General features: G+C 48.3%; 2 protein-coding genes across 2 annotated transcripts; both read right to left on the reverse strand.

The window, feature by feature from the left end:
* Nucleotides 1-954: 954 nt before the first annotated feature.
* On the reverse strand, nt 955-1,485 carry LOC147967956 (uncharacterized). Its single transcript, XM_087523330.1, has one exon. The coding sequence runs from the start codon at nt 1,483-1,485 to the stop codon at nt 955-957; it is 531 nt and encodes a 176-aa protein (XP_087379456.1).
* A 735-nt stretch (nt 1,486-2,220) lies between these two features.
* LOC147967957 (uncharacterized) lies at nt 2,221-2,667 on the reverse strand. Its single transcript, XM_087523331.1, has one exon. It carries the CDS (start codon nt 2,665-2,667, stop codon nt 2,221-2,223), a length of 447 nt encoding a protein of 148 aa, XP_087379457.1.
* Nucleotides 2,668-14,393: the final 11,726 nt, after the last annotated feature.

Below are 14,393 nucleotides of genomic sequence, written 5' to 3' on the forward strand. Positions count from 1 at the left end.
CTCAAAAGTCGCGTTAGCAGCATCACTCCAGACGAAATCATCTGTCTTCTTCATCATCTGATACAACGGTAGGGCCTTCTCCCCCAACCGGCTTATGAAACGAATTAAAGCAGCCACCCGTCCTGCTAACCTCTGAACGTTGTTGATGCACTTTGGTTTAGCCAATGATGTAATCGCCTTGATCTTCTTCGGATTAGCTTCAATGCCCCTGTTGGATACCAGAAAACCCAAAAGCTTTCCTGGAGGCACACCAAACACACATTTGTCCGGGTTAAGCATCATCTTATAAACCCGGAGGTTGTCAAAGGTCTCCTTGAGGTCAGATATCAAAGTCTCCTTCTCTCTGGATTTCACCACTATGTCATCCACATAGGCATGAACATTGCACCCGATCTGCTTATGGAGACAATTTTGCACACATCGCTGGTAAGTCGCCTGGGCACTCTTGAGCCCAAATGGCATAGATACATAGCAGAAGGCTCCAAATGGAGTGATGAAAGCCGTCTTCTCCTGGTCCTTAACTGCCATCTTGATCTGATGATAACCAGAGTAAGCATCCAAAAAACTCAATCGCTCACAACCCGCCGTAGCATCAATGATTTGATCAATACGAGGGAGAGCAAAGGGATCAGCCGGACGAGCTTTGTTCAAGTCCGTGTAATCCACACACATCCGCCAGGTGCCGTTCTTTTTAAGCACGAGTACCGGGTTAGCCAGCCACTCCGGGTGAAAAACTTCAACAATAAACCCGGCCGCCAGAAGCCGGGCTACTTCCTCTCCAATAGCCTTCCGTCTCTCTTCGTTGAACCGCCGAAGAAATTGCTTGACCGGCTTATACTTTGGATCAACATTAAGAGTGTGCTCAGCGAGTCCTCTCGGTACACTCGGCATGTCAGAAGGTTTCCATGCAAAGATGTCTCGATTCTCACGGATGAACTCGATGAGCGCGCTTTCCTATTTGGGATCCAAGTTTGCACTTATACTGAATTGTTTAGACAAATCATATGGATTGAAGTCAACCAGCTTGGTTTCGGCGGCCGACTTAAATTTCATCGCCGGGTCATGCTCTGTTGTGGATTTCTTCAAAGAGGTCATATCTGCCGGGTCAACATTGCTTTGATAAAATTTCAGCTCTTCTGCCGCGCAAACAGACTCGGCGTAAGCCGCGTCACCCTCTTCACACTCCAGGGCTACCTTTCGGCTCCCATGCATGGTGATGGTGCCTTTGTAACCCGGCATCTTGAGCTGCAGATAAACATAACACGGCCGTGCCATGAACTTAGCGTAAGCCGGACGCCCGAACAGAGCATGATACGGGCTCTTGATCTTAACCACCTCAAAGGTTAATTTTTCAGCCCTGGAGTCATGTTCGTCTCCAAACGCTACCTCCAAGTCAATTTTACCAACCGGGTACGCCGATTTACCAGGCACCACTCCATGGAAGACAGTGTTGGATGGTCTGAGATTCTGGTCAGTCAATCCCATGCGACAAAAGGTCTCATAATACAAGATGTTTATGCTGCTGCCTCCATCCATGAGTACCTTCGTGAATTTGGAACCTCCAACCTGAGGCGCCACCACCAGAGCCAACTGGCCTGGGTTATCAACCCGGGGAGGATGATCCTCTCTACTCCATACAATTGGCTGTTCGGTCCATCTGAGGTAACGAGGCACCGCCGGCTCAATAGAATGTACAGCCCTCTTGCGCACCTTCTGATCACGTTTGCACAAGCTAGTGGTGAATACATGGTACCGTCCACCATTCAACTGCTTCGGATGACTCTGATAACCCGACTGTTGTTGTTGCTGATTCTCTTGACCGGATTGCTGTTGGTTGTAGCCCCCTTGATTCCCCTGAAAGCCGGAATTGGAGCCGCCGCCCGGACCATGAAAACCACTGCCACCAGAGCCGCCTGGCCCATGACCACCGTCGGACGGGTTATAATTTTTAAAGGCTTTCATAATTGCACAATCCTTCCACAGATGCGTGGCCGGCTTCTCCCGAGTACCGTGCCTTGAACAAGGCTCGTTAAGCAACTGCTCGAGGCTAGGCCCTGACCCGCCGGACCGTGCATATGGCTTCCCCTTGCGTCGCTGATTTCCGCCTTGGGCATTAGTATTCGCCACGAACTCCGGGTTACCATCCGCCTTACGCTTGTTGCCACCTGCCGGGTTATGCTGATGACCTTTCCCATTGCCATTCCTCTTTCCCTTCCCGGTCTATTCCTCATCAGACGCGGGGTCCTTGGTATTATCAGAATCAGCATACTTGACTAAGGCCGTCATCAAAGTACCCATGTCAATGCAATCACGCTTCAGACGCCCCAGCTTCTGTCTCAGCGGCTCAAAACGACAATTCTTTTCCAACATGAGAACTGCTTGACCCGCATCCATCTTATCGGATGAATGTATGATTTCCTTGACCCGGCGTACCCAATGGGTTGTAGACTCACCTTCTTGCTGCTTACAGTCAGTTAAGTCGACAATGGACATTGACTGCTTGCAAGTGTCCTTAAAGTTTTGTATAAATCGGGCCTTCAACTCTGCCCAGGATCCAATAGAATTGGGTGGTAAGCCTTTTAACCAAGCCCGGGCCGTCCCATCCAACATCATGGTGAAGTACTTAGCCATAGCATTATCACTGACTTCTAGTAACTCCATGGCCATCTCATAGCTTTCAATCCACGCCCCGGGTTGCAAATCAACTGTGTAATTTGGCACCTTCCGCGGCCCCTTGAAATCCTTAGGCAACCGTATGTTTCGCAGAGCCGGAATTAAACAGGGAACGCCTCCGGTTCGGGTAGCCACCCCCAACTCCACAGAAGTCATCGGGATATCCGGAAAGACTTGCTGAGCCGCCTGTTGAGCCGCTAGCTGAGCCGCTCGTTGATCCTCCTGGTTTATTCTGTCCTGCACCGGGTTATATCCACCTGGTTGGTTTCGGTGCTGGGCATTGCTTGACAAAGCTTCTGTCTCCATGTGCCTACTGTAACTCGGGCTCTGATTAGGACGAGGCATTGAGTGAATCCGGTCATGACTATACGAATAAGCCTCCTGCTGAGCCAGAGCTGTTTGGACGAGTTCCCTGATCCTCCGTGTCTCAATTGCTGTTAGATCGTTACCATCCACTGGGAGAGCCGCCAGGCGGGCTGACGCCGCAATAAGGTTGTCCATAGGGTTAGAAAAGTGACCCGGTGGCGTTGGCACATAACGGGGCGGGGCCATGACCCTAGGCTGAATCGGTCCTCCGGCCGCAAACTGATTTGTCTCTGGCGGGTTACTAGGGCCGGCTCCGGGTGTAGCAAATAAATTCAGAGGTGTATAAACCGGGGGTAAATGGGATTGGGTCTTCTGGTGCCTTCTCCTCATTACCTCATCCGACGCGTGACGGCTCATCGAGAGCTGGAAAGCCTCTGATTGTAATTGCTGAGCCCGTGCATCCAAAGTCGCCCGTTCTGCGACTAACCTAGCATACTTAGCTGCTAGGGCCTCCTTTGCTCTAGCAATCTCATCTCGTACCCGGGCAATCTCTGCCTCATGTGCTCCTCTGTTGGCCTCAATGACTGTGGTGGTTAGTAGAACTATCAACCTATCCATGAGGTCAATCAATACCTGAGCCGGCGGGCGCTCAGGGCCTCCTGCCTTGGCTGCTCCTGACCCGGAAGTTATGGCCCCTGCTGTTGTAGAATTCAAACCGGGTTGAGTACCTGCCATGTAGACTCCGGCTTTGCTCGACGGCTCAAAGGGGTCCGGAATACTGCTGCCATCGGAACAGCCCCCAAGCATGCCTTCCTGTAGGCGATATAATGAATCTGTCTCGTCTGCAGATGACTCCTCCTCAACACCGGCGGCTGGCTCGCCCTCACCTGCGGCCGGCTCACCCTCAGTCGCTGCCAGCTCATCATCAGCCGTAGACCCTTCAGAGGATTCTTCATGAACACAGCCCACAAAGACATGCTTTACCACGGGTTGAGTCCGGGCGGGTTTCGCACGCTGAGCAGTTTCGATGACGTCCTCCATGACGTTCAACTGAGGTGCCGATTCTCCAATCCGGCCAATGAAGACGTGAATTCCACCAAAGGGGACCCGGTACCCGTACTCAATTGAGCCGGCCTCGGGGCCCCAGCCTTCGTCGTCGATGTAGATCTTGCCGCGATGACTCTTCGTCATCCGGCCAACTGCGTATCCCTTGAGCCCTTCGAAGCTGCCCTTCAAGAACTCAAATCCACCATGCATTGGCCCCACGGTGGGCGCCAACTGTCGTGGAATTAACACGGCAGATGTCCTCTTGCAAGGACTTAGTCGTGGAGCCATCGCAACTAGGAAGCTTAAAGGGGTTAAATCGGGACAAGGGACACGAGAGTTTATACTAGTTCAGCCCCTTACGGTGAAGGAAAGCCTACGTCTAGTTGTGTTGGGATTATATGAGGTTTCGATAACCAGGGAGCGAGATATGCTATGCCTGGCCCTCGACTTGTTGTTTCTTGCCCTAAGCCGCCGCCGAGTCGTCCCCTTATATACACGGGTTGACGTCCTGCGGCCTTCAGAGTCCCGACCGGCTCATAGACAAGTCCGGCTCGGTGACTAGTTAATCTTGCCTTATGTTACAAGTCACGTCGTATGGTGGTTTACTATGGGCCTTAAATTACTCATGAACTTAGACCTCTAATTGAACCACCATCTTCATGTCTTGGGCTTCTGGGCTTCATAAGATGAATTGCCTTCGTGTAACCCGACCCATTGGGGGCGGCTTACGAATAGTTATATCCCCAACAGTCGGGCTATATATACTCACGGGCAAAATTTTGGAAATTTCTCCGAAACCTCTTCGCCCGCGCATAGCTCGCTCTGCCTCCTGGGTCTCCGGATCGTCCTCCTCGTCGCCAGCCGCCTCCTGTCGCTGGTCTCCGCCGCTGTCAACGGTTTTCGTCTCCGCCGTTGCCGCCGTAGCGAGTTCACCGCCGAACTAGGGTATGGACTCGATCACAGTGCTATCCCCGTCTGATTCCTAGCACATTGTGTTCTTTATGATTCTTGCTACAATTGAAACACTCATATCCAGTCAAAACAATCCTTGGAATAGATGCGATTCGAAAATTTAGGTTTAGGTTTCCGCCGAAATCATCTCGGACCCACCGGGTTGCGGAACTCGGTTCCACCGATTCGGCCACGGCCATTGCACATGTGGTTCTCGGTCTGACCGAGAATTACAAATCGGTGAGACCGAGCTCAGGACTTTGTGAAACCCTAGCAGTCTCGGTGCCACCGAACTATGACTCGGTCTGACCGAGTTCACTAGTTTTGGTTCCAAAAGCTGCTTCGGTATCACCGAGTTTGCAAATCGGATGATCCGAAATGCTTTCTGTAGAAAACTAGAACTAAGTTTTTGACTCATTCGTTTGCAAAAATTTCTGCATTTTGTGATGCTCATCCACTCTATCTCATCTATAATCTATTCACAGGGTCAGCAGTCAGAGTTTGCAACATGTCTGATCAGAGTGACAGCCAGAACAAATCAGAGGAGCAGGTTCACATGAGTGAGGGTGCTAGTCCCTCTAGCAGCTCTGATGAGGGTAGCAGGAGCACCCCAAGCAACTTGCCTAAGGCAGCCACTAGAGCTAGCAAGAAGAGAACCTCTGAATCTGAGGATGAGGATTATGTGGCAGAGGAGGAAGCCACATCCAAGAAGAAGGTGCTCAAGAAGGAGTATAGCTCAGCTGCAGTAAACCTGGTCTGAAGATCAAAAGGGCAGCAGGGAGACAGCCCATGTCAAAGGCCAGAGCCTCTACTCAAGAGATAATGGAGTTCACACTTGAACCCAAAGAAGGAGGTGAAGGCAAGAAGAGGAAAGAAAGGGTCAAGAAGACCATTGCCAGAGTTATTGGGAAATCCTCCATGATGAGATCTGATGAAGAAGAAGAAGAGGTTGCTGCACCAGCACCCAAGGCACAAAATCTTATGGGAGATGCTATTAAGTCAGGGGTTGCTTCATCCAAGCCCAAGGAAGCACCCAAAGCTGCATCCAAGCCCAAGAGTGCACCTAAGAGAAACACCAGGAACATATCTGCTGCTGAAAAGAACAAGGCCCCAGTGCCTAATGATGCTGAAGAAGAAGAAGGACAAGTTCTCAGGAAGCTCAAGCCCAAGATCCCAGACCACATCGATGCTCATCCTGTGGCTGAGGACATGAAACTCAGGAGAGATTCAGGTCTGAGAAAATGGAGAGAAGCAGATCAATATGCTTCAAGGAGAACAACTGCTGTGGATTACAGGTTCCACACCAAGGAACAACAAGATTTCTATGAGACAGTGCTGCTGGATAAGAAACCCATAGTGTGTGACATGAGATGGGTTGACTGGGAATATATCAAGGAGAATGAAGAACACTATCTTGGAGTGCTTGACAGCTTCAAAGCTTGTGGAGTTGCAGACTTTGTTGGGCAAAAGCTCACAAAGTGGAATGAGGAGCTCATTATGCAATTCTACTCCACATCACATTTCTATCCAGATGGCAGGATAGTGTGGGTGTCATAAGCCACTAGATACCAATCTACAGTTGCTGAATGGGCTCAGCTGATCAATGCCCCAGAAGAACAGGAAGATGACTTGGACATCTATGCCAAGAAAAAGATGGATCACAATTCCATGTCAAACATGTATAAGGAGATCCCAGATAAAGCTCTTGAAAATTTCAAGTTTGGGTCAGTTCACTTCCTTCTGTCAGGGCTGCCTACAATCAACTGGATTCTAAGGCACACTCTTTTGCCCAAGTCAGGTGATCACAAGATGATCAGAGGCCATGCAATAAATTGGCTTCATATATTTTTGATGTGCCACAGAAGTTCAAGGTGATGAGCCTCATGTTTGAGACCATCAAGAGAACAGCAGCTGGTCAGAATAGGAGCTGTGGATATGCCCCACACATTCAGGAGTTGATTAACTCAAAGATGGGCACAGGCATATATCTGTTGGATAAGGAACACCTGCCCATCCATCCAGATTTTGAAGACAATCAAGTTGTGATGAATGAGAATGAACCATCATCTGCACATGCTCAAGCAAAGAAGGAGAAGGCAAAAATGGAGAAAGCTGCCAAGATGCCAACTCAAGAGGAGGCATCTGAGTACTTCTTGAAGAACAAGCAGGAGCAGCTCGGTTACCTGATAGCATCCACTCTGAGAATTGAGAAAGGATTGGCCACCCTGACTCGAAACCAAGAGAGCCTGGAAAGAATCATGGAACAAAAGTTCTATGACCTAGATGTGAAAGTAACTGAGATTCAGTCTGCTGTGGAGCAATTACAGGATGATATGCAGGAGAGGAAGGGCAAGACCACAACTGATGCATTTGCCAGAGTGCCCAGAGCTCAGAGATCATCTGCAGTGCCAGTTCCTGACACCAGAGCCACTACTTCTGCACCAACTACAGCCTCAGTTCCACCAGCTCCAGCTCCTACCCCAGCAGCTCCATCTACGTCTACTGAAGCCTTCGTCCTTGGCGTCCTCCGGACTCCACCACCTGAAGAGCAAGCCTGAGAGTCGTTTTAGTGCTATGCATTTTCTATGAACTTTTAGGTAACTTGTTCCCAAAGGGGGAGAAAAATGTATAGATCATAGGCTTCGAGAGAGAGAGAGAGAGAGAGAGAGTTTGCATTTCTTCTCTCTTGTCTTCTTGGTTGAAACTTTATTTGCTTTTGAGTGCTTGAGATACTATGCCTTAATCTGTGAGACATTGATGATCATGTGTTTGATCATAAGCTACACTTAATGCTTGTTGGATGTTACTATCAGTTTATCCTTATTTTGATCATTCACTTTGCTTGGTGATGAGTGCATGCATTTAATTCTTATCATTTTGAGCGCTCCACCAAGATGTATGTGACATGAAAGAGTAACCCATGATCCTAACTCTTTGTGCATTTGCAGTCCAAAGCAAATCTTAAAATATGCACAAATTTAGGGGGAGCTCTTGCTTATCACATACTTCTCAAAGCGACGATATGTTTCACTCTTATTATCATTTGTCGAAGCTTTGATCTATATGTTGTCATCAATTACCAAAAAGGGGGAGATTGAAAGTGCAACTATCCCTGGGTGGTTTTGGTAATTCCTAACAACATATAGCTCATTGAGCTAACATTATTCCAAGATTAATATTTCAGGAAAAGCTCAATGGATGGCATGGCATGGATGAGGAAAGTGGATCCCTCAAAATTATAAGGACAAAAGATTGGCTCAAGCTTCAAGATCAAGACTCTACATTTTATATTTTAGTGATCCAAGATCACATCGAGTCTATAGGAAAAGCCAATACTATTAAGGAGGGATGAGGTGTTGCTTAATGAGCCTCTTGCTTCATGTGCTTAGTGATATGCTCCAAAACCCTCAACCATCTTCCCACATCCACTTTTGACCTAAACCAAAAGTCAAACTCGGCCCCACCAATTCTTTCTATCTGGCGCCACCGAGTTTCATTTGTCATAGCCACTGCCACAAACCCTAGCAATTCGGTTTCATCGATAGGGATCTCGGTCTCACCGAGATGGGATTGCAATTTCTCTGTTTCCCTTCGTAACGTTTCAGTCCATCCGAAGTGAGCGATCGGTCCCACCGAGATTGCAATGTAAACTCTCTGTTTCCTTTTCATAACATTTCGGTCTCAGCGAAAAGAGCGAATCGGTCCCACCGAGTTTACCTGACCAACTCTCTGGTTAGCTTATTACCAAAATCGGTCCCACCGAGTTTGTGTAATCGGTCACACCAAGATTACGTTATGACCAAACCCTAACCATATCGGTCCTACCGAGTTGCATCTCAGTCCCACCGAAAATCCTAACGGTCACTAGGTTTGCTGAATCGGTCTGACCGAGTTTAACGATTCGGTCCCACCGAGTTTGGCAGATTGTGTGTAACGGTTAGATTTTGTGTGGAGGCTATATATACCCCTCCACCCACTCTTCATTCGGTAAGAGAGCCATCAGAACAGATGTTCACTTCCAATACACATTTTCTGAGAGAGAACCACCTACACTTGTGTTGAGCTTAAGATATTCCATTCCTACCATATGAATCTTGATCTCTAGCCTTCCCCAAGTTGCTTTCCACTCAAATCTTCTTTCCACCAAATCCAAATCCTGTGAGAGAGAGTTGAGTGTTGGGGAGACTATCATTTGAAGCACAAGACCAAGGAGTTCATCATCAACACACCATTTGTTACTTCTTGGAGAGTGGTGTCTCCTAGATTGGCTAGGTGTCACTTGGGAGCCTCCGACAAGATTGTGGAGTTGAACCAAGGAGTTTGTAAGGGCAAGGAGATCGCCTACTTCGTGAAGATCTACCGCTAGTGAGGCAAGTCCTTCATGGGCGACGGCCGTGATGGAATAGACAAGGTTGCTTCTTCGTGGACCCTTCGTGGGTGGAGCCCTCCGTGGACTCGCGCAACCGTTACCCTCCGTGGGTTGAAGTCTCCATCAACGTGGATGTACGATAGCACCACCTATCGGAACCACGCCAAAAACATCCATGTCTCCAATTGTGTTTGAATTCTCCAAACCCTTCCCTTTACATTCTTGCAAATTGCATGCTTTACTTTCCGCTGCTCATATACTCTTTTGCATGCTTGCTTGAATCGAGTGGAGATTGCTTGACTTGTGCTAAGATAGCTAAAATCTGCCAAGAACTAAAATTGGGAAAAGGATAGATTTTTATTTGGTCAAGTAGTCTAATCACCCCCCTCTAGACATACTTCCGATCCTACACACCTATGTTTGAGTCAATTGGTATGGCACCGCGAAGAATTATCCTTGGGCCCATGACCAAAACTCGTCTTTGAAGCACAAGTACCATCAAAAATGGCTAATGTGAAAGAGTTGATCAATTTATGCATAATGGGGGAGGGAGAGTTCATTGAGAGAACACCACTCCCCCTATATCCATGCCTACACCTAAACAAGATAACAAGTTGAGTATGGTAGGGTGTGCAAGAGTTCAAGCAACATTGCTCGAATCAATGATATTTAGCTCATGCCTTAAGTCGCGAAATCTTGCTTCATCCAAAGGCTTTGTGAAGATATCTGTAAGGTTATCATGAGTGTTGACATAGTTGAGCTCGATCTCCCCTCGCCTAATGTGATCCCGGATGAAGTGATACCGAATCTCAATATGCTTCGTCTTGAAGTGTTGCACCTGGTTGAGAGAAATCTTGATGGCACTTTCATTGTCACACCAAAGAGGCACTTTGTCACAAATGACACTGTAAGCCTTTAAAGTTTGCCTCATCCATAAGAGTTGTGCACAACAACTACCGGCCGCCACATACTCCGCTTCGATGGACGAGAGAGACACACAACTTTGCTTCTTGGAAGACCAACTCACCAAAGAGCAACCAAGGAATTGGCACCCTCTGGAAGTGGACTTCCTATCCACTTTGTCTCCCGCCCAATCGGAGTCCGAATATCCTATAAACTTGAAGTTTTCTCCTCTTGGGTACCATAAGCCAAAGTTTGGGGTATGAGCCAAATATCGAAAGATTCGCTTGACCGCCACATAGTGGCTTTCCTTAGGTGTGGCTTGAAACCGTGCACAAATTCCCACACTCAACATGATATCTGGTCTAGATGCACAAAGGTAAAGCAAGGAGCCAATCATGGAGCGATATACCTTTTGATCCACCACTTTACCATTAGGATCAATGTCAAGTTGGCACTTGGTGGGCATTGGAGTGGAAGCCGGCTTGACATCAATTAGCTTGAATCTCTTGAGCATGTCTTGAGTGTATTTGGCTTGGTTGATGAAGGTTCCTTCTCTTCTTTGCTTCACTTCGAATCCGAGGAAGAACTTCAACTCTCCCATGGAAGACATCTTGAACTTTGAGGTCATGAGATTGGCAAATTCCTCATTGAAAGCTTTGTTAGGGGAACCAAAGATAATATCATCAACATATAGTTTGCACACAAACAACTACCCTTTGACCTTCTTAGTAAAAAGAGTGGGGTCGATTAGCCCAACTTCAAATCCACGATCTTGTAGCAACTCGGTAAGGTGGTCATACCACGCACATGGGGCTTGTTTAAGGCCATAGAGTGCCTCATCAAGTTGATACACATGATCGGGAAAGTAGGGATCCTCTAACCCGGGGGGTTGTTTGACGTAAACCAACTCATTAATGGGACCATTAAGAAAAGCACTCTTCACATCCATTTGTTGCAACTTAAAGTTATGATGAGAAGCATATGCAATTAACATGCGAATGGACTCAAGGCGAGCAATGGGAGCAAAGGTTTCACCGTAGTCGATACCCTCGACTTGGGAGTAGCCTTGTGCCACCAAACGAGCCTTGTTGTGAATGATAGTTCCATGAGCATCTTGCTTGTTCTTGAATATCCACTTGGTTCCAATGACATTATGGTTCCCGGTTGGCCTTGGCACCAATCTCCACACCTTGTTGTGCTCGAAGTTGTTGAGTTCTTCATGCATCGCATTGAGCCAATCTGGATCCTCGAGAGCTTCATAAACCTTTTGTGGTTCCACACAAGAGACAAACGCATGATGTTCACAATAGTTTTCTAATTGTCTACGAGTGCTTACCCCCTTGGTTAAGCTTCCAAGCACATTCTCCATGATGTGCCCTTTGGTGGTGAGCTTGGAAGCGATCTTGGCGGCACGATGCTCCAATTCCTCCTCGGAAGTGAGATGAGGAGAGGAAACTTGATCATCTAGAGCACCGTCTTGAGCTTGTTCTTGATCTTGAGCTTGCTCTTGATCTTGAGCTTGCTCGGAGGTGAGAACTTGACCTTGGGCATCATGTGGTGGTTCACCACCATCTTGAGAGTGATCTTGCCCTTGATCTTGTTCACTAGGTAGAGGGCCTTCACTATGTTCTTCGGAAGCGTGTGGGCCTTGGGTTGGTGATGGCTCCACTTGAGTGGAGCATTGTCCTTCTCCTTCGGCCACAAGGGGTTCCTCAATGGGTAGGATAAAACCAACACCCATTCTTCTTATGGCTTGAGGAGGAATTTCATCACCTACATCACAAGTGCCACTTTGCTCCACTTGGGAGCCATTATTCTCATAAAACTCCACGTTACACGTCTCCTCAATGAGTCCCGTGGATTTATTGAGGACACGGTAAGCATGAGAGTTTGTAGCATAACCAACAAATATGCCCTCATAACCTCTATGAGGGAGTCCTGGATTAGGGGGTATCCGGACAGCCGAACTATAACCTTTGGCCAGACTGTTGGACTATGAAGATACAAGATTGAAGACTTCATCTCGTGTCCGGATGGGACTCTCCTTGGCGTGGAAGGCAAGCTTGGCGATATGGATATGCAGATCTCCTTCCTTGTAACCGACTCTGTGTAACCCTAGCCCCCTCCGGGGTCTATATAAACCGAAGGGTTTAGTCCGTAGGAACAACAACAATCATACCATAGGCTAGCTTCTAGGGTTTAGCCTCTCTGATCTCATGGTAGATCAACTCTTGTAATACCCATATCATCAATATTAATCAAGAAGGAGTAGGGTTTTACCTCCATCAAGAGGGCCCGAACCTGGGTAAAAACATCGTGTCCCTTGTCTCATGTTACCATCCGCCTAGACACATAGTTCGGGACCCCCTACCCGAGATCCGCCGGTTTTGACACCGACATTGGTGCTTTCATTGAGAGTTCCTCTGTGTCGTCACCATTAGGCTTGATGGCTCCTTCGATCATCGTTAGCAATCCAGCCCAGGGTGAGACTTTTCTCCCCGGACAGATTTTTGTATTCGGCGGCTTTGCACTGCGGGCCAATTCGCTTGGCCATCTAGAGCAGATTGAAAGTTACGCCCCTGGCCATCAGGTCAGGTTTGGAAGCTTAAACTACACGTCCGACATCTGCGGAGACTTGATCTTCGACGGATTCGAGCCCCTGCCGAGTGCGCCGCACTGTCACGATGGGCATGATTTAGCTCTGCTGCCGGAGAGTGTTCAGGAGATCGCACCTGCAACCGCTCCGACCTTCAATTCAGAGTCAATTGCTCCATCTGTGGGCGGGTGGTTAGACCCCGCCATGGAGGCCGCAGCCTCAACGGCGATCGAGCCGAATACCAGCCTTACCCTTCGCGAGGCCTGTGACTCCAAATTGTCGGACTCTCCTCCGGACCCCGAACCACCCGCGCCCTTGCCAATCAAATCCGATTGGGCGCCGATCATGGAGTTCACCGCCGCGGATATCTTTCAGCACTCGCCCTTCGGCGACATACTGAACTCACTGAGGTCTCTCTCCTTGTCAGGAGAGTCCTAGCCAGATTATGACCGGCAGGATTGGGATGCGGATGATGAAGAAATTCGATGCCCACCCACCACCCACTTCGTAGCCACTGTCGATGATTTGACCGACATGCTCGACTTCAACTCTGAAGACATCGACGGTATGGACGACGATGCAAGAGACGAACAGGAACCACCGCCCACAGGGCACTGGACAGCCACCTCATCATATGATATATATGGTGGATACACCCAAAGAAGGCAATGGCGACGGGACAGCAGGGGATGACCCCTCCAAGAAGCAACCCAAGCGTCGGCGTCAGCGGCGCCACTCTAAGTCCCGCCAAAGCAAAAATGGTGATACCGACACAGGAGATAATAACACTCCGAACAGTGCCGAAGACAATTCCCTCCAGCAGGATTCAGCGCGGGAGGATGGAGAAGCCAGCCCTCTTGAGAGAGCGGGGGACAGAGAGGTAGAGGATGATAATTACATGCCTCCCTCCGAAGACAAGGCAAGCCTCGACGACGACGAATTTGTCGTGCCTGAGGATCCCGCCGAACAAGAGCGCTTCAAGCGCCGGCTTATGGCCATAGCAAATAGCCTTAAGAAAAAGCAACAGCAGCTCAGAGCTGATCAAAACCTGCTAGCTGAGATGGACTGAAGTCCTTGCGGCCGAGGAATATGAACTCGAATGCCCCTCCAAGAGCTACCCAAAGCGCAGGCTACTACCCCGATTAGAGGAGGAAGCATTAAAACCTACATCCCCAGCGTATGACGCGGCTGATCGGCCACCACGCGGCCGCGATAGAGAGATATTTCAGCCAAGGTTAAAAATTGCGGATATCGGGTTCGTATAGGATTGCCCTCGACATATCGGATATCGGATATCGGGTGATATATCGGACGATATGTAGTTATATCGGAAATTAAAATTGGTCTATAATTTTCTATCTGAAGTGTTATACTTTCCATGCATTTTTAACATAATATGGAGTAAACTATGGAGATAAAATTGAACACACATCATGCATGCCGAATTCACATGTACGAAAAATTGGTTCTCAAGCATGTAATAACCAAAACAGTAAGAAAAAAAGCATAGGATGAAAAAAAATAACACATAAAGTCATAAACTCCATA

This window comes from Triticum urartu, chromosome 5A (assembly GCF_056163025.1).
Source record: "Triticum urartu cultivar PI428250 chromosome 5A, HENAU_Tu73, whole genome shotgun sequence".
NCBI classification, from domain to species: domain Eukaryota; kingdom Viridiplantae; phylum Streptophyta; class Magnoliopsida; order Poales; family Poaceae; genus Triticum; species Triticum urartu.

Bases quoted from the DNA above. Each gene is read 5' to 3' on its own strand.
- LOC147967957 (XM_087523331.1), bottom strand. From the start codon at position 2,667: ATGGCCATGGAGTTACTAGAAGTCAGTGATAATGCTATGGCTAAGTAC.
- LOC147967956 (XM_087523330.1), bottom strand. From the start codon at position 1,485: ATGGGATTGACTGACCAGAATCTCAGACCATCCAACACTGTCTTCCAT.